The sequence below is a fragment of the Hypanus sabinus genome, chromosome 25 (genome assembly GCF_030144855.1).
Source record: "Hypanus sabinus isolate sHypSab1 chromosome 25, sHypSab1.hap1, whole genome shotgun sequence".
NCBI classification, from domain to species: domain Eukaryota; kingdom Metazoa; phylum Chordata; class Chondrichthyes; order Myliobatiformes; family Dasyatidae; genus Hypanus; species Hypanus sabinus.
Window position 1 is genome coordinate 38,599,355 of NC_082730.1, and position 26,580 is coordinate 38,625,934.

The 26,580-nt window shown below is 38.2% G+C and overlaps 1 protein-coding gene across 1 annotated transcript in view; it reads right to left on the reverse strand.

The window, feature by feature from the left end:
* Window positions 1–26,580, reverse strand: part of LOC132381178 (leucine-rich repeat-containing G-protein coupled receptor 6) — a 317,117-nt gene that overhangs the window by 59,195 nt on the left and 231,342 nt on the right. The window contains exons 5-6 of the mRNA XM_059950470.1: window positions 18,043–18,258; window positions 9,460–9,531 (exon numbers count right to left, since the gene is read on the reverse strand). Coding sequence (XP_059806453.1) covers window positions 9,460–9,531; window positions 18,043–18,258 — 288 coding nt within the window. The remainder of the gene's footprint in view (window positions 1–9,459; window positions 9,532–18,042; window positions 18,259–26,580) is intronic.

The following is a 26,580-nucleotide window of genomic DNA, read 5'->3' on the forward strand; positions in this document are numbered from 1 at the left end:
CTCCACCATTTAATAATTTTGGGGCCACTTCCTGAACTAACACTATAATCCTTGATAGGCCTATTGATCTCCAGAATCGAGGGCATCTGAAGCATTCCCTTTCTGTTGTCCGTGCTTCTGTTTGGATAGAGAAGCAAAAAGCAGAAAACAGATATACAAGGGGTGATTGATATGTTCGTGGCCTAAGGTAGAAGGAGGCAATTTTAGAAAACCTAGCACATTTATTTTTCAACATAGTCCCCTCCTACATGTACACACTTAGTCCAGCAGTCATGGAACATATGGATCTTGGACCTCCAGAAAGTGTCTACAGATAGGTGTTTGATAAGTTCATGGCCTAAGGTAGAAGCAGATGAGTTATACATCTCTCGTTACATGCACATGCAGGTCAACTCATTGAGGGATTATGCAGAAAGTTTGAAGTTAATAACTCATCTCCTCTTACCTTAGGCCACAAACTTATCAATCACCTCTGCTGTGGACACTTCCTGGAGGTCCAAGATCCATATGCTCCATGACCGATGGACTAAGTGTGTAAATGTAGGAGGGGACTACGTTGAAAAATAAATGTGTTACGGTTTCTAAAATCTACCTTAGGCCACAAACATATCAATCACCCCTCATATTTGTGAACTGGACAAATTTTAGGCTCCCTCTTTGAATGTCAAACATTCCTTAATTAATAATTATTCACCACATTTTAATTATCTAATAACAGACCAATTTTACAAAGATAATGTTTGAATATAAATCTACAACGTGATTCATAGACATCTTCTTTCCAGAAAAATCCCTTGACATAAAAAAGTAGAAAGTCAAAGGAACATACAAAATAGATTTGAATGCAATTACCGTTCTCTCAGTGAAAAAACTACGTAAAGCTCCCTTCCAATTTTCAGCGTTTTGGTAAAGAGGAGAAAAACTGATGCTTGTCAGCTTCCATTTGATCTAATAATTAGACTTGACTGGCCAAATCACTTGAACGATGCTTGTCAAGATCAAAGGCAAATTGAGCATGGTTTAGAAGAGTTAGCACAGTCAAGGGCATTCACAGCTTTTCCCATGCCTGAAGCTGTGCATGCAGACGTACTTGATATAATAAAAATAGCATTGCTGTGTTGTTTATCATCATATTGAAATTTTTAATAAAACAATTTAAAAACCATTTGCCAACATTGATCTCACTTCAGAAGTAACTCATTTCCTGTGAAATTCTTTGGTATGTCATGAATGGGACTTGAAAGGTGTTTGAAAAAACAGCATTTTTCTTTATTACTGTAAAAGGGATAGCGCTTTCACATATGACAGAGAGGGTCACAGGAGTGGGGGGGGGGAATTGCACTACTGATAAGTGAGAGGGCAATACATAAAGAGGGTTTTTTGGAGAATGTGTGGATGGAGCTTAAGAACAAAAGTGGGTCTATCACTATGCTGTGCAATATTATTGATGGGAATCAGAGAAAAAGATAATGCAAGCAAATTACAGAAAGCTTTAAGGGCAATAGTGTTTTTGTAGTGGTGGTTTGAACTTCCTCAATGTTGATTGGCATTGCCTAAGTTCAAGGGGAAGAATTTGTGAAGTGCATCCAAAAGATTTATCTCTGAGCCCTACTAAAGTCAGAGATACTTTTAATCATAACCTTAGGAAATGAAACTGGGCAGGTGGTGGAAGTGTCGGTGGGGAGCACATTGGGAACAATTACCATAATTATGTAAGTTTCTAAGTAGTTTATGTAGAGGGATAAGGTTAGCCCTCAGGTTGAGTTCTTGAGTTCAGAGAATGCTGATTTCAATAGGGAGATTGGGACCAGATGCTTGTGAGTAAAACAACAGGTGACAGGTAGGCGTCTTTAAAAAAAAGTTAGTGTTTGTGATCAGCATATTCTGGTAAGAATTGAAAACACAGATGGCAAGAGTAGGGAACTTTGCTTTACAAAGGATATCGAAGGTTTGATCGAAAAATGTAAGTACACGTAGGAAGTCTCTTGAGGGGTACAGATTATGTAAGAGAGAAGACGGAAATTAGGAAGGGAAAAAGGACCATGAAATATCTTTGGCAGGTAAGATTAAGGTAAAACCTAAGACTTTCTTTAAGTTGATCAGAATCAGAATGGTAGCCAAGGAAAGAGAAGATCCAATGAGTGAAGTTGGGAATGTGAGTGAACTCATGAATCAATATTTCTCATATATATTCACAAGGAGAAGTACGTGAAAGGTAATGAGTTTAGGGCAGGATAGTGGATAATTTGAACAGGTCAGAACTAAAAAAGAAAAGGTTTTATATATCATGGAAAACAATGATAAATCCCTAGGACTAGATGAGATTTATCACAGTTTGCAATGTGAAGCAAAGAAAGAGACAGCTGGGGTACCGACAGAGATATTTTTTTGCCACAAGTGTAGTGCCACAAGATTGCAGGACATAACATTGCTGTTTATCTCCCAATAAAGCAGGAATCAGCCCTGTAACAATAGGGTGGTGAGCCTTACATTGTTGGTAGGGAAATTACTGGAAAAAATTTAAGGGATAAGATTTATGTAGAGAATATTTGGAAAGACAGGGATCTGTTCAGGGACAGTCAGCTTGGCTTTATGTGGGAGGAGTCTTAACTCATTAATTTGATTGAATTGTTTGAGGAGGTAATGAAGAAGTTTGGTGAAGGCAGGGCTGTAGATGTTTGCATGGACTGAAACAAGGCATTTGACAAGGCACAACATGGTAGGCTGGTCCAAAAGGGAATCTAAGGAGAAATTGCTAATTAGATCATAATTGGCTTAGTGATAGGAAGCAGAGGGCAGTGATAAATGGATGCCTTTCTGATTGGAAGACTGTTATTAGTGATGTACTGTAGGATCCCTTGTTGATTATGAAATACCATAACAATTTAGAACCATAGAACACTACAGCACACTAAACAGGCCATTCAGCCCTTCTAGTCTGTGCTGAAACTTTATTCCGCAAGTCTCATTGACCTGCACCCAGTCCATAACCCCCCAGACCTCTTCCATCCATGTATCTATCCAATTTATTCTTAAAACTTAAGAGTGAGCCCGCATTTACCAGGTCAGATGGCAGCTCGTTCCACACTCCCACCACTCTCTGAGTGAAGAAGTTCCCCCTAAACCTTTCCCCTTTCACCCTAAAGCCATGTCCTCTCGTATTTATCTCTCCTAATCTAAGTGGAAAGAGCCTACTCACATTTACTCTGTCTATAACCCTCATAATTTTGTAAACCCCTATCAAATCCCCCCTCATTCTTCTACGCTCCAAGGAATAAAGTCCTTACCTGTTCAATCTTACCCTGTAACTCAACTCCTGAAGACCCGGCAACATCCTAGTAAACCTTCTCTGCACTCTTTCAATCTCACTGATATCCTTCCTGTAGTTAGGTGACCAGAACTGCACACAATACTCCAAATTTGGCCTCACCAATGTCTTATACAACCTCACCATAACATCCCATCTCCTATACTCAATACTTTGATTTATGAATGCCAGGATTTGTATGTAATAAGTCTGCAGATGTTACAAAAGCTGGTAGGATAAATTGCAAAGGAAGGTTTCATAATTCCATGAAAGTGGCAGCAAATGTAGAGCGGATGATGAATAGGTATGTGGCATGCTTCCTTTCATAGGATGACACACAGAATATAGAAGTTGAGATACTATGTTGCAACTTTATAAAATACTGGTTAGTCCACATTTGGAGCATTGTGTGTGGTTCTGGCATTCTGGTTGCCATGCTCTAAGAAGTATGTGCTTATGCCAGAAAGCTTTCAAAAAAAAAAAATCAGCAGAATGTTTCCTGTATTGAAGTTCTTCAGTTCTTGGAAGATATTGAATAACCTGGGCTTGTCTTCATTGCAGTGAAGGAGGCTTATAGCTGACTAGATAGAGGTATACGGGTTGAGCCCCTCTTATCTGAAATTCCAAAATCTGAGAACCTCTGAAATCTGAAATTTTTTGAGCACTGACATGACATCACAAATGGAAAATTAAAGAAGGCACTGGAAAGGTCTCCACGTGATGAGCAGGTCTCTGCAAATCAGACTGTTCTGAGAAGTGATCTCATATATGCAATGTACAGAAGCTAATGCAAACTAGAAAAACACTGCATAAAGCAAAACAATAAGATCTCGAACGTGTATTGAAGGAGTGGATTTGTCAGCGTCAGAGTGAATGTATGCCACATTATGGTACGCAGATCATAAAAAAAGCAAAATCTATCACAACAAGCTGAAAATTGAAGCTAATTGCGAATATTCAGCAGTTTGGTTGCAGAACTAAAGTCATGGCATTAACTTTCTAAAGATTTGCGGTGATAAAGCATCTGCTGATCACAGAGCAGCGGAGAAATTAATTGATGAGTTTGCAAGATCATCGCAGATGAAAATCTATATGCTGAGTGGCTGCATGAGTACCTATGTGTGATGGTCAAGTGTAGGATGAAGGTTGCTTACCAGTAACACATAAATTCAGAGTTGGAAATTATGGCAGTGCCAAACAGTGACTGTATTGGTGGTCGAGGTAGTAATAGCTATTAAAAATGCTCTATAAAACTACTTTCAAGGTATATGCACAATATAAGCTGTATATCAAATCCAGATGGATTTTGTGTTTAGACTAGGGTTCCATCCCCAAGATATCTCATTATAGAGATGCAAATATTCCAAAATCTGAAACACTTCTGGACCCAAGCATTTTGGTAAGGGCTGTTTAACTTGTATACAATTATAAGAAACATTGATAGGCTAGAATCTTTATCCCATGGCGGGAAAATCACAAACTAGAGGCATAGGTTTAAGATGAGTGGCAGGACAGGATTTGAGAGAAAGCTTTTATTCAGAGAATGTATATCTGGAACTTGTTGCTGGAAGAGTTGATAGAATGAAGTACAATCAACATGTTTAACAGGCATTTAGACAGGCCCATGAATAGACAATGCATTTTCATGGATAAAAAGAATAAGTTTGGATTTAATTAACACTAGTAGTAGCTATTAATTGCAGGTATGACTAATAACTTAATCATGTTATCCTTTTGCTCTCTGTATGAATTACGGAGTATATGTAAAATAATTATAATCAAAAACTTCTTGAAATTACTGAATGTGGAAAACTCTACTACCTTCTGTTTAACTATAATTAAGATCTCATTGAGATTGAATGATCTGTAGTTGCCCATCTGAGTATTCAATATAATTACTTTCCAAAATCTATCAATGAAAGGCTTGCATCTTATAAAGCAATTAATCAATAATCTAAGATTTTTCCCCAAGTGAGCTTACTTAAAATATCTATGATAATGTGTGAAAGTTTTCCTTCATTTTTACATTTGTGGTTTTTCAGATTTACTATCTTTAAATTCTTTATTCAAAGTTCAGCCTAAATAAACATTACTTGCACCTTTCACTATCATATAGTTTTGGATTACAACTCCTTAGTCTTCTCCAAAGAAAGCAATATTGTAGGCATCAATTCATAACAGAGCAGTGTTTTGTACTCAGTTTATTGCTGTTTCTTTGAAGATGTTCAAAATACACAAAACAGTCTAATTGAAAATGTTTGACACACATACCAGATTTCAATAAGCCCCAATGATAATAGTACTTACTTGCTTCATCCACTAATGTACACCATAGTAAACCTTGTACAAAAGAATTCTGTCTATTTCTTAGCCTGTCAAACAGTCTAGATACCTTTGAATGTTATCAGTAAATCCATAGAACTTGCTAGAATTGTAAAAATGTATTAGTGCTGTTATCAAAAATGTAATATGCGGTGAAAACAATTTCTGCATATTTTAACAAAGCTAAGCATCCCTATTTTATCAAACAAGTATAGTTAATCAGCTCATCGTGTAGATGAAATGACACATGACCAAAGCATAGTCAAAGACATAAGGACTAGTTTTAAAAAAGACAACAGAAATTGTAATGTAAAGAAGAAAACAGAAACCCAGAGATGATTATAGATACAATTCCAGGGAGTCACACTTTGGCAACTGAAGGAACGGCCACAAATAATGGAGCAATCAAAGTACAGGGTTATTTGCATCTTGCAATGTGCAGGGTTGGAGGAAACTACAGAGAAAGAAGAGATGAAATTATGAAGGGATTTGGAAATAATGCTGATAGTTTTATAACTAACTGCATTCTATGCATTGTACATTTACAAAAAAAAGAGAGGTGAATTGAAGAAGCTACAGTTTAGAATGAAAGCAGTAAGAGTTTTGCATGACCTCAAGTTTACCTAGGATTGTATGAAGGAAACTGGCCAGGATTATAATCTATATACTATTTGTAAACCGTGTTATTGGCAGATAATGTACAGCATAGGGAACAAAATCTATCTGGTTACATTGGATTTTGCTTTTAAGCGGTTCCACTGTCATCGCCTTTTGCTGGCTATTATAAAGACAAATCAGGCAGCTGAGTTTAATTACCCCCATGGACATCAAATGTCTTTTTCAAGTGAATATTTATCAAGAGACTTCAGGAAATCCAAATGCAAAATAACATCCTTTGGATAGTCTCAAATGATCTAACTCAAACATTTTTAGTAAGATTAAAGAATGATTCACTGCTTCTAAAATTACTGATGCTACTTACAAACTTTACGCTCTCTAAATACAAAATGTGATATTTTAAATATGCCTTGTGTATAGCTCTTGTGTAAAGATCCAGTTAAATGTTAAAGTTAAATATAGTTTAAAAAATGAAAAGGTTCCAACATTCTTACCTAAATTTTTGGGTGACTTATGCATCTTTGTTTGAATAGACAGCACTGAATTGTATTAGACAAGATTGGTCACTGCTAAGGTGACATGGACCCTACATTATTGTTCACATAGTGATGTAGAAGTGTAAGTCCAGGAGTATTGCCAGTACCAAAAATATATTAAAATAGCTTCTCGTTTCTTCTGTTTCCATCTTAATAATTGAGAGGAACAGCCACACTTATTTGGGTCTAACTTGCACTAGCATTTGTATCGAATTTATAAAGATTCGCTACTGTTTGAAAACCAAAAAATACTTTCCACTGGATATTTTTGAAATTCAAAGGGTTAGCTATCTAGCAAAATCACTCATCTTCTGAATTAGAGATGAAATGAAAAGTGACTGTTCTTGACACCCAGGCTGCACATGACTAACCTTTGCCCCAGTGAGTGATGGTAAAATTGTTAACTATAATCTGGGTGAATAACCAACGTGGACTAGAATTAAAGCAGAATCAAAGAAAGATGATTGGAGAAAATCATCTCAGCCCAGGACTGCGGTAGAAGTCATGTTGGTAACATCACTGTTTCCTCACCATGGAGCTTCCCTCCTTTTTAAGTATTGTGCGTGGATTTTTGCTGATAATAGATGGTATTCAGTTCCTTTAACAACTCTTATGTAACAGTCTACATTTATTTGCACTGAAACATGGATAATCAGCCAGTTTGATCCAATGCCTGGCAATAACCAAATATAGGTAGGAAAAGTTAACCCTTTCCTCTTCACTTTCACTGACATTGCCTTTGTTGAATCCACCTTCAACATCATCCCGGGTCTACATTCACCAGACGTTTAATTGGATCAAACACCTTAATGCTGTACAACAAGAGTTAGATAGGGTCTCTGTATTCCACAGTGAGTGAATAATTATCAATAATAACTCAGAAATATGAAGAAGTTTCCTGCATTTTCAAATAACACTCAATTTTAACAGCTCGATGGCTGAAACTTTCTCTGACTTGTACTAACCAGCTTTAATATTTTATTCCACTCATGTTGTCACAATGCTTATAGATTACAAGACATACTACAGTAACTTGCCATTTTTTCTCTGACAGAACCCCAAACCACCAGCATTTTCCAATCAGAGTGTCAAGGCCAGCAGGAAAATATGAAAACCACTTTTTCCAAATCCCTCCTAATCTTGTCATTGCTGAGTCAAAATCCTGTAACTGCCCATCTGGCAGCACTGGGTGGTGGGGGGAGGGTAGGGTTACCACAAGGACTGATTCAAAAAGGCAGCTTACCAACACTTCCTAAGGGGATTGTTTAGCGTGGCAAATGCATTGCCAGGGACAGCTATTTCTCGTTGCTGAATAAATAAAATGGAATTCTATAAATTTGGCAACTTTTCTATAAAATAACTAGATAACCAAAAGAGCTACTGTATAATTCTAAATTAACATGAACAATCTACTCTCTGGAAAAACCTCAGTTTTAACAACACAAACTGCATGTTGCTTTTACAACCTCAGAAACAAGATGTAAGAGTTTCCTTAATGTTTAACATTAATGTTTCAAACAGGAAGCTGTGAAATCAAAAGGATAGACTGCATGCTGGAATATACACGCGTTTCTTTCTTCTCTGCAACTTTATCACACAAACATCCAGTTGAATGTCAAACTACATTAGTGAGTGTATTCAAAGAAATCCCGTTGCTTATTTTTGATGACAGCCTGGTGTTTTTCTATTACTTGGCTGAACGTCCAACATTATTAACATCAAACTGGAAAAAAATAGTAAAATCACACAGGACAAAATTAAAGTTTGTGGGTGTCAATATCTCAGAATATCCATCCTGCGCCCAACATATTAATGTAATTATAAGGAAATCATTGCAGAGGCTATATTTCATTATAAGTTTGAGGAGATTTGGCATACCACCAAAAATTCCAGAAAATTTCTATAGGTCCTCACCATCCAGGACATTCCCTCTTCTCATTGCTACCATCAGGGGGGAGGTACAGGAGCTTGAAGACACACATTCAGTGTTTTAGGAACAACTTCTTCCCCCGTGCCATCAGATATTTGGACAGCCATGAACACTACCTCACTTTTTCTCTTTTTTTGCACTACTAACTTATTTCTTTGCATTACTTACTGTAAATAATAGTAATTATTTATGTATTCCACTGTACTACAGTCACAAAACAACAATCATAAACCTGATTCTGAAAATACCAATATTTTATATTGATTCCACTCTATAACACGTTTGTAGGTCATTCCTTCTCCAAAAACATCTTTAAGTCCAAATTAAAACCTAATAATTTTAATGGAGGCAGAAAACAAAATAACACGAGAAATAAACATTTCAGACAGTTTGATCAGAGTGTTTGGTTACCAAAGTACAATGCACTTCTGATCATCCAAAAGCGCTGATGTGATCTAGAGTGCAGAATACAGAGATGATGTCATTTAAGTGATGATTTCTTGCATTGGTGCCAATTGTGTCTGTTTAAAGTTTATGTGTGCACTTTTACTACAAATAATGTTCAACAAAATTCATTCAATAGTTACAGTCCATGTTGGAAAGTGACAGGTCCTTCTCAAGCTGTAAGTTTGAAATTACCTCGCATTTTAATACAGTCATTACGAGTTTAATTTTAAGCTGCTGATTATAACTTAATCAAAGCAAACAAACTTTTATTTATGAAGAGTTGTTACAATGTTACGTACAGTGTTTCTAAGTTGTGGAGTCCGTCAAAACAATTCGTCCCAAGCGACTGAATGTTGTTGTTGTGCAGATGCCTGTGAAAGACATTGGTTTGCATTTAGGAAAAGATAATTCAGGCGATAAAGTAAAATATAACATTTTAAATGTTACAACAATGTAAAGAAAGTAAAAATAATATATTAAGAAATACAATACAGTGTATTGGTCAATCTTAAATGATAGGGCTATTTTCAGTAACTCTGTTTTAGTGAACATTAATTAGTTTTATCAATAGAGATAGCAGTCAACTATTTGTAGTACTAAACACAAACAACATTTTTAATTAATATATTCATTCACTGTAAACCTTGGCCAGAATTTCCCATTGAACTGATGCCTATGCCAACAAACACTGGAGAAGAGGAAGTTCTCACTATGGAATTATTGCAAACACTTGGTGAAGAACAGTTCAATTTAGCTGATGAAGGAATTAGGCTACAAATATTTGGAATTTAAATTAAATCTTCCCAGGCACAGCATGCTTGGGATTTGTTTGTATTATAAAGGTGAAAAGTACCCACAGCACTGGATCTCAGAACTCTTGTCCTAGAATAAAGAGCTGAGTTCTAGAGAAAAAATTTAAAGTGACTGTTCTTGACTTCCAGGCAGCGTTTGACTAAGATTTGACCCAACAAATGCTGGTATACTTGTTAACTATAATCAGAGTGAATAATCTACACGCACTAGAAATAAACCAAAGTCAAGGTAAGATATTGGGAGAAAATCACCTAATTCCAGGACTACTGTAGAAGTCATGAGGACAATGTCCTCCACCCGACCATCTGTTTTCCTCACCATAGAGATTCCAGCCTTTATAAATATTGCGTGTGGAGATTTGCTAATAATTATACAGTACTTCAGTTCCTTTGACAATGCTGCTGTAACAATCTGCATTTATTTACAGTGAAACCTGGATAATTAGTCAGTTTGAGCTAACACCTGGCAATAACTATTTGGAGTTCGGAAGAGTTAACCCTGTCCTCATCACACTCAGTGATAATGCTTTTGTTGAATCCACCTTCAACATCATCCCAGGTCTGCATTCACCAGATGTCTAACTGGATTGAGCACCTTAACGCTGGACAAGAGAGCTGGAGCGGGGATCTGCATTCTACAGTAAATGATATTTCTTCATAATTATCAATAAGATCCAAATCAGAACTATGAAGTCATTTTCTGTATTTGCCAATATCACTTGACAATTTTAACAGCACAATGGCTGAAATTTTCTCTTTGACTTTTATTAACCGGCTTAAATATATTATTCCATCAATATTGAGCAATCCTTACAGAGTACAAGACAGACTGAGGAAATTCTCCATTTTTTTCTCTGACAAAACCCCACCATCAATCATTTTCATCCAGAAAGTCAAGGCTAGCAGGAAAATATGAATTCCACTTTTCCCAATTTCCCACATCGCTAAGTCAAAATCCTGGAAAAGCCCATCTAGCAGATTGGGGTCATAGGGGTGTGGGGCGGGCGGGGGGGGGCATTGGTAGTATGACAAAAGACTGGTCCAATAAAGCAACTTACCAACACACTTCCAAAGGGGATTGTTTAGGGTGTCAATAACATTGCTAGGGAAACCTATTTTAATTGATTAATTATAAACTGAAATTATGTGAATCTGGCAACTTTTCTGCTAAAGTAACTAATCTGGATAATCAAAAGAGCCACTATATAATACCAAATTAATATCTCTGAGAGAACATCAGTCTTAAGTCATCAGTCACAAGCTGCTAATTATTTTAACCATGAAAAAGTCTGCAAATTCTGGAAATCCAAAGCAAAGCCTACAGAATGCTGGAAGGACTCAGCAGCATTTATGGAAAAGAGTAAGCAGTCGACATTTCGGGCCAAGACCCTTCTTCGGAACTGAGAAGAAAGGAGGAAGATGCAGGAAGGAAGTGGCGGGGCATGGAGGAAGAGGCTAACTGGAAGGTGACAGGTGAAGCCAGGTGTGTGGGAAATGTTAAGGGCCAGAGAAGAAAGAATCTGGTAGGAGAGGAAAGTGAACAATAAGAGAAAGGGAAGGAGGAGGGGACCCAGGGGGAAGTAAAGTGCAGGTGAGAAGAAGTGAAAGGTCAGAGTGGCAACTAGAGGAAGAGGGTGGGTAAATTTGTTCAATGGAAGGAGAAATCGATATTTATCCCACCAGAATGGAGGGGACCAGATAGAATATAAGATGTTGTTCCTCATCAAGGGTGACATCTTGACAGAACAGGAGGCCAGGGATTGACACATTGGAATAGGAATGGGAATGAAAATGTTTGGTCAGCAGTAAGTCCTGCTTATGGCAGATGATGCGGAGCTGCTCGATGAAGCAGTCCACCAATTTACGACCGGTCTCACCAACGTAGAGGAGGCTGCACTGAGAGTACCAGAAACAATAGACACTCACAGCAGTTTTACAGGTGAAGTGTTACCTCACCTGAGAGGACTGTTTGGGACCCTGAATGGAGGTGAGAGAGGAGGTGTATGAGCAGGTGTAGCACTTGGGCCACTTGCACGGATAAGTGCCTGGAGGAAGGGTCGATTGGACAAGGGAATTGTGGAGGGAGTGATCCCTACAGAAAGAAGAGGGGAAAGAGGGGGGAGTTATATTTTTTCAGTTGAGAAACTAGATGTAGGAGCTTTACTGATGTTTAACACTTATGTTCAAAACAGGATGCTGAGAAATCAAGAGAACAGGCCATATTAAAGTTCAAAAGTTCTAAGTAAATTTATTATCAATGTACATATATATCACTATATGCAACCTTGAGATTTTTTTCTTGTGGGTATACTTGTGGGGAGCACTATTAGAATCAGTGAAAGACCCCTCCCAATAGGTGGAAAAATCAACATGAAAAAGACAGCAAACTGTGCAAATGCAAAAGAATAATAATAATAAATACACAGATAAGCAGTAACTATTGAGAACACGAGATGAAGAGTCCTTGAAAGTGAGCCTATACAGTGCCTATAAAAAGTATTCACCCCCCTCAGAAGTTTTTATGTTTTATTGTTTTAAACATTGAATCGCAGCGGATTTAATTTGGCTGTTTTGATACAGATCAACAGAAAAGACTTTTTCATGTCAAAGTGAAAACAAATTTCCATACATTGGTCTAAATGTATTACTATTATTGAACACAAAATAATTGATTGCATAAGTATTCCCCCCTTCAAGTCAGTATTTAGTTGATGCAACATTGGCAGCAATTACAGTCTTGAATCTGTGTGGATAGGTCTCTATCAGCTTTGCCCATCAGGACATTGCAATTTTTTTCCAACTCTTCTTTACAAAACTGATCCAGCTCTACCAGATTGCATGGGAATTGTGAGTGGACAGCCCTTTTCAAGTTCAGCCACAAATTCTTAGTCAGATTGAGGTCTGGACTCTGACTTGGCCACTCCAGGACATTAACTTTGTTGGTTTTAAGCCACCTGTGTAGCTTTGGCTTCATGCTTGGGGTCATTATCTTGCTGGAAAACAAACCACCCAAGTTGTAGTTCTCTTGCAGACTGTATCAGATTTTCCTCCAGAATCTCTCTGTATTTTGCTGCATTAGTTTTACTCTCTACCTTCACAAGCCTTCCACGGCCTGCTGCAGTGAAGCATCCCCACAGCATGATGTAGCCACCACCATGCTTCACTGTAGGGATGGTATGTTTTTGATGATGTGCAGTGTTTGGCTTAAGCCAAACATAGCATTTAGTCTGATGCCCAAAAAAGCTCAATTTTGGTATCATCTGACCATAGAATCTTCTTCCAGCTGACTTCAGAGTCTCCCACATTCTTTCCGGCAAAATCTAGTCAAGATTTCATGTGAATTTTTTTGTCAACAGTAGCTTTCTCTTTGCAACTCCCCCATAAAGCTGTGACTAGTGAAGCACCCGGGCAACACAATTGTATGTGCATTCTCTCCCATCTCAGCTACCAAAGCTTGTAACTCCTCCAGAGTTGTCATAGGTCTCTTGGTGGCCTCCTTCACTAGTCCCTTTCTTGCACCATGACTCAAGTTTTGAGGACAGCCTGCTCTAGGTAGATTTACAGCCATTTTGTTCGCATTTGTTGATGATTGACTTAACTGTACTCCAAGGATTAGGCAGTGACTTGGAAATTTTCATGTATCCATTTCCTGGCTTGTGCTTTACAATAACCTTTCTGCAAAGTTGCTTGGAGTATTCTTTGGTCTTCATGGTGTAGTTTTTGCCAAGATACTGACTTAACAGCTGTTGGCCCTTCCAGATACTGGTGTATTTTTACTACAATCATTTGAAATGTTTTGACTGCACACAGGTCTCCAAATCCAGATTTCCATTTATCTAATTATGTGACTTCTAAATCTGAGACTTCTAAAAACAGGCTGCACTTGTGATGATTTTGTGCAATGATTTTAAAGGAGGTGAATACTTATGCAATCAATTATTTTGTGGTTTATATTTATAATTAATTTAGATCACTTTGTAGAGATCTGTTTTTACCTTGACGCAGAAGTCTTTTTCTGTTGATCAGTGTCAAAAAAACCTAGTTAAATCCATTGTGATTCAATGTTGTATAACAATAAAATATGAAAACTTCCAAGGTGGAATGAGTACTTTTTATAGGCACTGTAGAGTGTGGGAACAGTACAGAGATAGGGCAGGTGAAGTTGAGTGAAGTTATCCCCACTGGCTCAGGATCCTGATAGTTGAGGGGTACTAACCATTCCTGCATCTGGTGATGTGAGTCCTGAGGCTTTTGTACCTTCTTTCTGATGGCAGAAGTGAGAAGAGTGCATAGTTTCGGTGGAGGGGATCCCTGATGATGGATGCTGCTTTTCTGTAACAGCGTCTGTGTAGATGTATTCAATGGTGGGGAGGGCTTTATCTGTGATGAATTAGGCCATAAATGTTGGCGCGTGGCCAAGTGGCTAAGGCGTTGGTCTAGTGATCTGAAGGTCGTTAGTCCGAGCCTCAGCTGAGGCAACGTGTTGTGTCCTTGAGCAAAGCACTTAACCACACATTGCTCTTCGACAACACCAGTGTCAAGGGCCTAGTGCCCTTCCTTGGGCAACATCAGTGGCGTGGAGAGGGGAGACTTGCAGCATGGGCAACTGCCGGCCTTCTATACAACTTTGCCCAGGCCTCAGTCAACATCAAAATCGATGGACAGCCGAAGAAGAAGAGGCCGGATCTACTACTTTTTGTAGGATTTTCCATTCAAGAGTATTGGTGTTTTCATACCAAGCTGTGATGCAAACAGTCAATACACTTTCCACCTCATATCTATAGAAGTTTGCCAAAATAGTAGATGTTATGTTGAATCTTTACAAAAGTCTAGGGAAGTAGAGGCACCGCTGTGTTTCTCCATAATTGCACTTATGAAGAAGTGCTAACACCATGGAATTTAAAGATGCTGACTCTCTCCACTTTTGATTCCCCCTGATGGGAACTGGCTCATGGATCTCTGGTTTCTTCCTCCTAAAGTCAATAATCAGCCCATTGGTCTTGCTGACACTGAGTGAGAAGATGTGGCACCACTCAGCCAGATTTTCAATCTCCCTCTGATATGCTGATTCATATTGGAGTACACACATATTACTTTCTTCTCTACAATTTTATCACACAAACTACCAGTTGAATATTGGACTGCATGAGTGAGTTTAGTCAATGAAATCATGTTGCTTAATTTTGATTACAATCTGGTGTTTTGCCAATACTTTGTTGAACTCCCAATATTATTAACATCAAACTGAAAACTCTTTTCATGTTAATTCTCTAAAATTAACCCAATTAACAATGAGCTCCCTTTGAATATTAGAGGAAACCAAATTTGAAAGGAATACCAGTAAAATTATTCACAATTAAGCCTGTTGTTTACATCATCCCATTGTGCTGTGATTAAAAGTGGATGAGCTTTACATGGAAAGAAAAGAGAATTGACAACTCCCTTAGAGCAATCACACTTTCTCTTGCTTCAGGACAGAGCAATATCTGTAATCTTGGCAGCTGGATCTCAACAGGATCACTCTGTGGCTTTTGATGTGAGTTCCTGTACAGTGGCGGTTGAATTAAAAGACCTGGCATCAATTTCCCAGTAATTAAGAAGACTTGAAAAAAAACCTTACATTCTTCTTGGTACAATACTTCTGCAACACTTCAGCAAGCGAACACAGTCAAAATGCTTTTTAGGTCCAGTGAATGTTAACCAGGGTTAGAAAACCGGAATTGTGCCTTGCCACTTCTGACACCTTTTCCACACAACACACAGTTTGAACGATTGAGCTGTTAGAAATAACACCTTCGATAGATTTTTTTTCACCGGCATATTTGGGCTTCCAAATAGCATTCATTATTTGAATAATGCACATTGTTCGGGAAAATATTTTTCTGCTGTACAGAGGGAACAAGCAGCAGATAGCTCTGATTTTAAAAGTCATGGGCTCAGGCCCCTCTGCAGAGACAAGGGTGCATAATTTACACTGATACTTCACTGTGGTATTCATAGAACACTATGTGGCTGGAGGTGCAGCCTTTTGGATGAAACAGTAAATTGAGACCCTATCTTACCTTTTTTGTTGCATTATAAGATTATGTGGCAATACTCAAACCAGAGGAAAGCACTTGTGAAGTGCCTGGTGTTTAACGCTCAAACCAACATCACCAAAAAGTATAAATCTGTTCTAATTTCTTCTTTCTCAGGAACTTATACCACCTTCAATTTTTCTTTCTTTTTCTAAATGACAGAGCGTAGAAGGAACCCTGTAGATGTCCCATGGTTGTCCCAGTACCATGGAACATACCACGTGTGACACAGCAGCATAGCGGTTAGTGTAACACTTTACAGTGCCGGTAATAAGCAATCAGGGTTCAATTCTCACCGCCGCCTGTAAGAAGTCTGTATGTTATTCCCCGTGACAGCATGGGTTTCCTCAGGGTGCATGAATTTCCTCTCACAACCCAAAGACGTACAGATTATGGTTAATAAGTTGTGGGCATACCATCTTGGTGCCAAAGAGTGGAAATAATGGTGGGCTGACTCTAGCACTTCCTCAGGCTGAGTTTGTTCATTGATGCAACACACTGCATTTCACTGTATTGTTCAATGTGCATGTGACAAATCAAACCAATCTTTAACATAAAGCTAATCTTGAAATTGGGTCACTACTGAAGAAACTGAAGCACAGTGAATATTGAAGATCACTGCCTTTCACACATTTAAGATGCTATGCTTAAAATGTAAGCAAGAGTTCATTATTGAATGACAGGGGAGATACTTTCCATACCGATGTCTCTGAGATTCTTTTGTCCTCCCAAAATTATGGCTTGCTCTCTATCACTGGATAACATCTAATTCTTGAATATTTGCTCTTAATCCCTCACAGAGCAAGAACAGAGATCCACTGATCCTCACATACTGCATCAGCTTTTGCATTCAATGCATCAACCGTAACAATTTTGCCAGCTTCAAGAAATTTTTACCACTAGACATTTTCTCTTCCCCACCTATGACTCAGCATTTTCATGGAATCTCTCTATCTTCCATCTCCACCAGCCATTCTACTCTTCTTGTATCACTTCCTCAAGCAACTGGAGGAGGTCTCATACTGAACCTACTAATCATTCAGGAACCCAAGCAATCCTTCTGGGTGAAGCAGTGGCTCCTGCACTCCTTACAAGCTACTGCGCAGTGTTGTGGTTAAGTCTCTACTTGCTTAGCCAAGCTCAGCTGGTTTGTGGTGGACCTGTGTCCAATCTGCAGTGGTGAATCAAAGCATCCTGTTTTGGACTCTGTAATATTCCATCTCTCTCTTTCATATCTGTTGTCATCTCCTGCATGCTAAGAATGAGGTCCAATATGGGCCCGAGGAACAGTATTTCATCTTCAATCTTGACATTCAACAGCCTTCTGGACTTAATATCTCATGCTGTAACTTCAGGTAGCCCACTTTCTCTGTTTCTATCAGAAATGGCTATCCCTGCTGAAGGTCATCTATATGTAGTTTTTTGTCTGTCTGGCTTGTTGGTCATGTCTTTCAGTGCCGCATCTTGCACATTGTCTGTTTCTTTGTCTGTGTTCTTGCTCTCCTATTCCCCTCATTTAATAGGTTTTGTTCATTTTATCTCATTCTACTTGCTGATTAACGAGAGTAGCTCTGAAACTTAGCCCCATGGCAACATTGACCTCAGCCTATTGAAGATATTCCCCTTTGCCTAATCCATCTTCCCCATCTTCTTTGCAATTTAAAAACAACCTCTTCTGTGTTTCCCAGTTCCGATGAAGGCCTTCAACAAAAATATTAACTTTGATTCTCTCTCTGCCGATGCTGTCAGACTCATTGGGTGTTTTCACCATTTTTTATCTTGGCTTGAGGAGGCTTGTATGCTGCTCTTCTTAAAGTGAAAACTGGAAAAACCATACAGACAATGGGTATTTGACTTCTTTTTAGTAAGCTGAATTTAATTCTACATCTTTTGTTCCTTTACACTCTGCTCCTCCTAATTACCTTCCCCATATCTCTTATTTACCTTTGATGCTGGGGAGAGTGGTGTCAAAATGAAATGACTCAGTACTTACAGTACAACTAGGCTCGACAAGTTGACAAATGCTGAATCAGGGATGTATGCTATTTTGTTGAGAGCGAGCGTCATGGCCTGTAGTGATGGTAGGTTGTTGAGTGCTTGAACAGGAATCTGAGTCAAGGCGTTATCATCGAGCCAGAGGTGCCGAAGGGACTGCAAACCTTCAAAGCTGTTCTGAGGTATGTCTGAAATCAGGTTTGCATCCAGGCGCCTGTAAGAACAATGACATTCCAATTACTTTCCTTCTTTGATGATTTGCAAAAATAAAATTGGCGGTAAAGTAATTTTTTCAAGGCACATACTAATAACGTAAATTTATAGAACTCAGAGTAAGGGTGTTCAAAGACCTTATCAATGATTATGACGTGGCATATATGCGTAATTCTGTCCAAAATCTTTTTCATTGGAAAGTAGTTTGTCAGGACTTTATCAGGAAAGGTTGTAAAGAATTACTAAACTGAACTAGATAGTAGAGTTGAGACCAGTAAAAATATAACCGAATGGGAGGTGGAGCTCAAGTTCTTGAATGGCAAACTTTGTTCCCATGTTATTAGGATGTGTTGTCAAGATGGTGGTTTCAGTGTCAAAGGTAGCAATTAATTTCTGTTAATTAATGAGTTGCCTTCTTGACCTGCTGCAGTTATGTGGTAAAGGTACACACTGACTTCACATAAAGTGCAGTGATAGAAGGCAATACATTGAAGCAGGGCAGTAAATTTACAGTGAAACACATACAAAATATTGGGAGAATGCAGCAAGTCGGGCAGCAACTATGGAGGAAAATAAACAATTGCTATTTCAGGCCAAGAGCCTTTATAAGGAAGGGGGAAGAAGCCAGAATAGGAAGAGGGGGTTGGGGAAGAGTACAAATCAGCAGGTGATAAGTAAAACCAGGTGAGGGTAGGTGGGAGAGGGGTAAGAAAGAAGTGAGAAGCGGGGAGGTGATAGGTGGAAAGGGCTGAAGAGGAAGGAGTCTGATAGGAGAGGACAGTAGGCCATGAGATAAAGGGAAGGAAGAAGGTCACCAGAGAGAAATGTTTGGCAGGAAAGATTGACTGCTTATTCTTCTCCATTGATGTTGCCTGACCTGCTCAGCTCCTCCAGCAATTTTTGTGTGTGGCCCTGGATTTCCAGCATCTGCAGAATGCCCAAATCAGAATGGTGGCTTGATGTGATGGCATTTCCATGCACTTTCTGCTCATGCCCTGGCAGGTCAGGAACTGGGGAAATGTAGCAGCCCATTTTGTAAAGTGGTCTTAATATCCTGATGATATTGGGAGTGAATACTCAGCAAAGTGGATGAAATAACATAAGTGATATCTGACAAATAAGCAAAACTGATATGAAATTGCATCATTTTTCTCCAATGCAGTATTATCCTGAATACACACAAGCCAAAGTCCTGAACAGTCCCTTAACCCATGAACGCAACTTCACTATTCTTTTTTTGCGATATTTATTTACTTTATTTTTGTTGTAACTGATTGTGATTTTTTTATCTGTTGCACTGTACTGCTGAAACAATTGATCACAACATATGTTAGAAATAAACATGAAGACCCTTCTTCAGGTAGATGCTGACTGTAGATTATAGTACGATCACCTAAAGTGAACATTTACCATGCAATCTTGATCAGGAAATGAACAAACCCTTTAAACTTGGAACACCTCAATGTTAACGTGACACCTGGCCACTCAAACCTCGCAGGTAACTTTACATATGTGGCAAAGAGAGGACTTAAAAGTAATTAGTAAAACTCATTTTAAAATCATTCTATTCATTTCATGTACACATTTGAAAATGGCTACACCTCTTAAATAAACAAATTTATCTATTATTGTTGTATATCTATATAGTTATACTATTGCTGTGTGTATGAGTTCTGTTTTCAATTTCCCAAAGACGTTTCCCACAAAAAGCACCTCTTAACCAATCCCAGCTTCAGATGATAAGAATTTTTGGTGTAATTTTGCTGATTCCTCTGATCTATGTTCTAGGATGATAGGAAATCTACATAACCAATTCATAAACATTTATTATTTTATCAATTTAGAAAACTAAGAGCAATGCAGGTTTATGGTAAAGGAAATATAAAACAATATTGAACCTGGCATGGATCACAATTGCTTCAATACATTGGTATCCCACTTAGCTCTCCCTTGAACCATGTTGGCTAACGTGTTACTTGTGTCAATGCATCTTTTAAAGCAATAATGTACTAATAAAAACAATGCACTTAGATGTATTGATGCAAGAAACACTTTAACCAACATATTTCTAAGGAAAACTAAGTGGGATACCAATGTATTGAAGCAATCGTGATCCATTCCAGTTTCAAATATTGTTCTCTATTTCCTTTACCTTAAACCTGCATTACACTTAGATTTTTAATGTGATAAAATATGATTAAGAATGAAGAACTAGGAGCAGCGGTTGACCATCTGACCTTTTGGGCCTGCTCTGCCATTCAACATGATCATGGCTGAACTGGCCATAAACTCAGCTCCACCTACCTGTTTTTTTTTCAGAATCCATAATTCCCCTACCCTAAAATGCAAAAATCTATCTAACTGTGTCTTAAATATATTTAACAATGTATCCTCCATTACTTGCCTGGGCCTTAACGACTGCTTTAATTAAATATATTCTCATGTACAGAAAAGTTTGTATCAATTGCGAAGGATCATGTAACAGATATATTCTACATATACAGATTTGCTGTTAAATTATAAAATGTACAGAAATTACCTGAAAAATATTATTTATGTAAAAGAGCAATTCTGAAGTTAGAGTCCAAAAATGAGCAAGTTACATTCAATTTGATGAGCACCAGTAATTGCTATATGGTGCCTCTGAGATTATTCAGCAACTGCATATATTCAACCATTGTCAAAAGTGTTTGTATCTAACACGAGACAATGCAAGGAAGCACAAAAAAATAGGACCAGGAGTTGGCCACTTGGCTGACCAAGTTTAGTTGATCATTGAATATGATCACAGCTGATCCTCTCCTTTCTTGTCCTTGTTCAACATACTGTAGCTCTAATTTCCTAATGTTTCGAAAAGAATTTGCTTCCTCTTTAGTTACCCCAGACAACAAGACTTGACAGACAGTCAGTCCTCATGGGTACAGAATTTCATGGATTCACCATATATGAAGTACTTATGAACCTGTTTCACATGCCTGCACATTATTTGTAAATATATCTCCTCCCTTAGAACTCTACCACAAATGGAAACATCTTATTATTCTGCCATGTCTCTTTAGGATCTTACTTGCTTTGATAAGATCACACCTCAGTCTTCTAAATTCCAAAGAATATAGGTCTAATTCTTTTAGCCGTTTGTGATGGAACAACCTCTCAGTCCAGGAACTAATCTGCAGAAAGTACAGAGAACTCTAAAAGTGCATATGATATAATTGTGTTTTTTTTTCCACAGATGACACGCTTATGGATAACAATATATATATATTTATATATGTAAATATATGCTCACACACTCCATTCAGTGATATTGCAGATATTTCCTTCTTCTGAGCATAATTTACAATCACAATTCTTCCAAGTCTGATGTGTAAAAGGCTATTTAGCCTCAACAGACAGCATGGTCTAATCTTAGCACCTTGATGAGGTAGTTGTTTTCAAATTTCACCTGCCAATTTGTATATGATACTAGAACCTGGCTAGCGATAGATGGATCACGGCGAACGCAGAATAGAAGCCACTATGTGGAGCAACAAAGGATGTCCATATAAGCGAGTTAACCATGCTTTAGAACAGTACACACATTAATACACTTCCACCAATTTCTCAATGTATTTTAATTGTTTTAATTATTAAATACTGGTTCTTCTACAATTAAGATAAATTTGCTTCTACGAATCTTTCACAACTATCTTTGTCAATATGATATCTTGATAAATGTTCTGAAAGGTTTCCTTAGTAAAAAATTAAAACTAATGTTCATTATGTATCACGATAAGACTAAAAGGCACAGGAGACATAGTGTTTACATGTACAGTTCTGTCTACGATACTAAAACTCATTTCCCAATTAGCATCACAACCTACACTTATGTAACATACATTGGAAAGTCTGCTTAAAAAAAATACTCTGATGAGGCAGTTGGCACAAATTTTGCTGTAATTATAATTATATCCAAAATTTCCATCCATCGCAAAATAGAAATTATTTTTCAAAATCTATTTCTCTATTGCAAACTTCAAAGAAAGATTAGTATAGGCTTGCTGGAAATAGAAGCTAAGTACCATTACAAAACCTATATTTTACTAGTAATTATGGTGGCTTTGTCCATTGATTATCATAAAAAAGAATGTTGAAAAAAAACCTCACTTCTACCAGAGTTCCAAATTTCATACATAATTGACGTTTCGCTCATTTAATCTCAGTATTATATTACAGGACTTTATTTTTGAATCTTGTGCCAAGCATTAACTCATCTAGAAATGTAAAAATAACATTCAACTAGGATTTCAAAGTTTAAGGTGAAATAAATCCTTTAATGTTGTTTCCACGGTTCATTAAATCAAAGTTACACCAAAGATAAGTGGTTCCTAATGGTTGGGTCAACAAAATGAGTGAAGTTGGAAAGATGCCAGATTTATTCTAATCAGCAGAACTGTTCTTGTGGCAATATTTCACTGATACCTTCAATAGCTACAGATTTTTAAACATTCTTGTCCTCACATCCCCTCCCTTTCCTGCACTTGCTCTGTAGAATAAAAATAAATTTTTCCTGAGGCTTCAAATATTTGGACTTCTTGGCCAAAAGAAATTAAATGGTATAAAGCACGTGTTCCAAGCCGTAAGCAATTAAATGGCACCATTGTGCCAACTGCAAAGCATGAATGCTAACTTGTAGCACACCCTGACATAAAAACATGTTCGGTGTTGTGGTTTCTCCACACCCAAAACATGTAGAATGTTGGTAATTTTATACAATGTAAAATTAATGTCAACGCTGAGAAACTGTTTCATACATAATGCAAGTTCCATATGGTGTAGATACCATGTTTGAACAGCAAGGATAAAACAATTCTATTTGAAGGATGCATCTTTACAAGCAGGTTCATTGATCAGGAAGTCAGAGCAGGATTGCAGGAGCTGGGCACTGAACTTCAGAGCTTCAATGCCTCCGGGAGACTCAAGATTATTTAGTCATGCGTACGATGAACTATGTAGAGAAATGTTTTGTTTGCAATAACAACCAACGTGTCAGAGGGTGTGCTGGGGAAGCTCACAAGTGTCACCTGTGGTGAAATACATAAACCTGTCTGGACACGCCACCCCCCCACCCCCCCGCTGACTGCTCCTGTGGCTCCTCCCACAGACCCCTGTATAAAGGCGATTGAGGCCTGAGCCCGGCTCAGTCTCCAGGATGTAGTATGATGGTCACTCACTGCTTGCTCCTTCTTCCAGTCAATGAAAGCCGATATCCGTCTGAGTGAGTTATTGATGGTGCATCATCACCACAAATCCAGGTGACAGCATAGCATATCTCACAATGCTCAGTAAAATAACAACAGCAAAACAAACCTCATTCCTCCCTCGCACTCACTCACATACACAATCCATTAACCCTTGTAATGACCTCCAGAGGATTCATTCTTGGGCTGTAGACCCTGAGCTTCAACCTCTCTAGCGGACATGCAGATATTTGCAAACTTGGCTCTGGTCAATGGGCCTCAGCTTCCAGACTTCCAATGCAACCCTCGGTCCTAGATCCTCAGTGTCATCCCAGGACATGCCAATCACTGAACACTAGGCCTCAAACTCCAGTCTCACTGATTCATGAACCCTGGAGGTCAGTGGAACTTATTCCCCCTGCCTGCGTGAAACTCCAACTCTGGAACCCTGTGATAACTTGCTGACCTGAGGAGGAATCTTCATCCACTCTTTGGCAGTATGGCCATCGATGTCCCTTGATGCTTTTAACATGGAGCTGAGGATTAGACTCTGGCCTGACCTCAAATTCCATCATATCCTTTTCCCTAAACCTTAAAATGGCCCTCTAACTCCTTTCTCTGTCCCCAAATATGTCCTTACAAACTTAAAGATTAACTTAAAATAATTAAATCTGAGCTGTGACTCAGTAGAAGTTGTAGTTCGGTGCTACCCTAGATTCATAGTCATGGAAGATTAGTGGGTGCTTTCATCAATCTAATTAGTCCTACAACACAATCAGGACTAGGGGGAGAGAGGAAGAAAACAAAGGAATATTTTATTTGGAGGGTGAAGAAGGAATGAGGAGAACTGTTCTGGACAGCCTGTTCCTCAATGGTCGAACAGCAGCCATTTTCCTGCATCAACATGAGGGAAACATCACCAAGCACACATGTCAACAAGGACATTGCTGGAAAAGGCCACCACCTTCTGAGGTGGACAGAGCTCCAGTTACAGATCTGTGTCTGAGCACTTCCCCTTGGATACGAAGATCACTTGTGTTTCCTGGATGATTCCAAGTGGCAAATGTAGAATTATGTAGCAACTTGTAGCTCTTTGAATGAAATGTCCTGAGTACTCTACTCAAAGCAGCTATGTTCCTCTGATATTAAGTTCTCTAGACATCGGCTCTCAGTGATTCAGCCATTAGTGGATTCCTGGTTCCCCACTCATGTCCACCTCTTTCCCAGGATGGTGAAATGGAAAACCCATTGCTGTATCTGTGTTATCAATATTGCTCCCTAATTTGAACAGAGGCATTCAGCACTGTTTAGATAAGTGATCTAACTACATTCTTTTTAGAAATGTAGATATGAGGTGAATTAGCATAGGTCGTTTTCAGTAGGTTGGACTCTGCAATGGCTCATATCTAATGGGCAACAATGGGACTGGCACCACAAAAAATGTTGGAATCCCTGCATCATTATTATTATAATGCTTTATTATTAATTCAAATGTATTTGCTCAGTTTATTGTGAATGCCTGAAAAAAAAACAAATCTCAGGGTAGTGTATGATGATATATGTGTCCATCCATATGACATGGGCAATCATCGTCTTTTCATGACCATAATTGTACTTGGCAAAAGTTTCTAGAGAATTGGTTTTTCATTGCCTTCTTCTGGAAGGATGACCCCAGCCATTATCAATACTCCTCAGAGATTGTCCACCTGGCGTCAGTGGTCACATAACCAAGACTTGTGATATGTACCTGCTGCTCATATGACCATCCACCACCGACTACCATGGCTTCACCTGACCCTGATCGAGGGAGCTAAGCAGATGCTACACCTTGACCAAGGGTGACCACAGGTTTTGGCACACCATTTAACTTCTGGACATTTTTGTAATTCAGCTTCTCTTTCTTACAATATAGGTTACTACATATACATATAGAACTTGACTCTTTTGAGAACTTCTTCATTTTTCACAGTTCTCGAGCACATACTTGCTATTCCATATTAGGTATATATAGATCCTTCATTAACGTTACCAGTTGAAGAAAAATCAATCTTGAAGAAATTTTGTGATGCTGCAATTTAAATTGAATTGTTGACTCTGTCTTCATAAATGTAGAAAAAAGCCAAGAAAAGCAGCAGATGGTAAATGGTTCCACTGTGAGATTCTGCATTTTTTGCCTGATGCCCATATTTATTAATTCCAAAAAAATTACCAACCTCAGTATGAATGACACTCAACAAGCAATGATCCACATCTTTAAATGGTTTAGAATTCTAAACTTTCACAAGCTTCTGAACAAAGAAATTTCTCATTACTTCATTCTTAAATGACAATTTCTTATATTTACCTCATATGGTGTCTCAAAACAGAGGCCATCAAGTAGTAGGTTTATCACATTTTGCTGTTTTTAATGTATCTAGTGCTCACTAAATATTCAAAATTCAAAGTAAATTTATTATCAAAGTATGTACATGTCACCATAGACTACCCTGAGATTCATTTTGTTGTAGGGATTCACAGTAGAAATAAAGAAACACACCAGAGTCAATGAAAAACTACACACAAAGACCAACAAACAACCAATGTGCGACAGAATGCACACTGTGCAAATACAATGAATTAATAAATAATATTGGGAACACGAGCTGTAGTGTCTTTGAAAGTGATTGCAGAATCAATTCAATATTGAGGTGAGTGAAGATATTTTGAAGCTCCTGGCTCATATTACAATCCTGTGCCCAGAAATTGGCTTTCTACCTTTTTAGCATGCTGTGTGTTTTTTCATATTAATTTGAATCAGATTGTTCAGAAAAAGTAGTAAAATTGTTCAAACATATATTAGAATACTTACGGTAACCCCCAGAATCAAATATTGAGAGCTGGAGCTTTGTCACTCTAAGTGTAAAATTAGAGTGTTGAAAAATCAGGAAGTATTGAAGGTGGTCAGTATTCTGCAGTTTTATGATGTTCATTTACTGCCAGGCACACTGCCATTTCTTTTCCAGAGAAGTCTGCTGGAAAGAAGCTCTGCTTCTCTGCAGTTTTTTTTTGATTTTCATTTCCTGACTGAACCAGCCTCAATTGAATGCAGCTTATGACAATGTGCG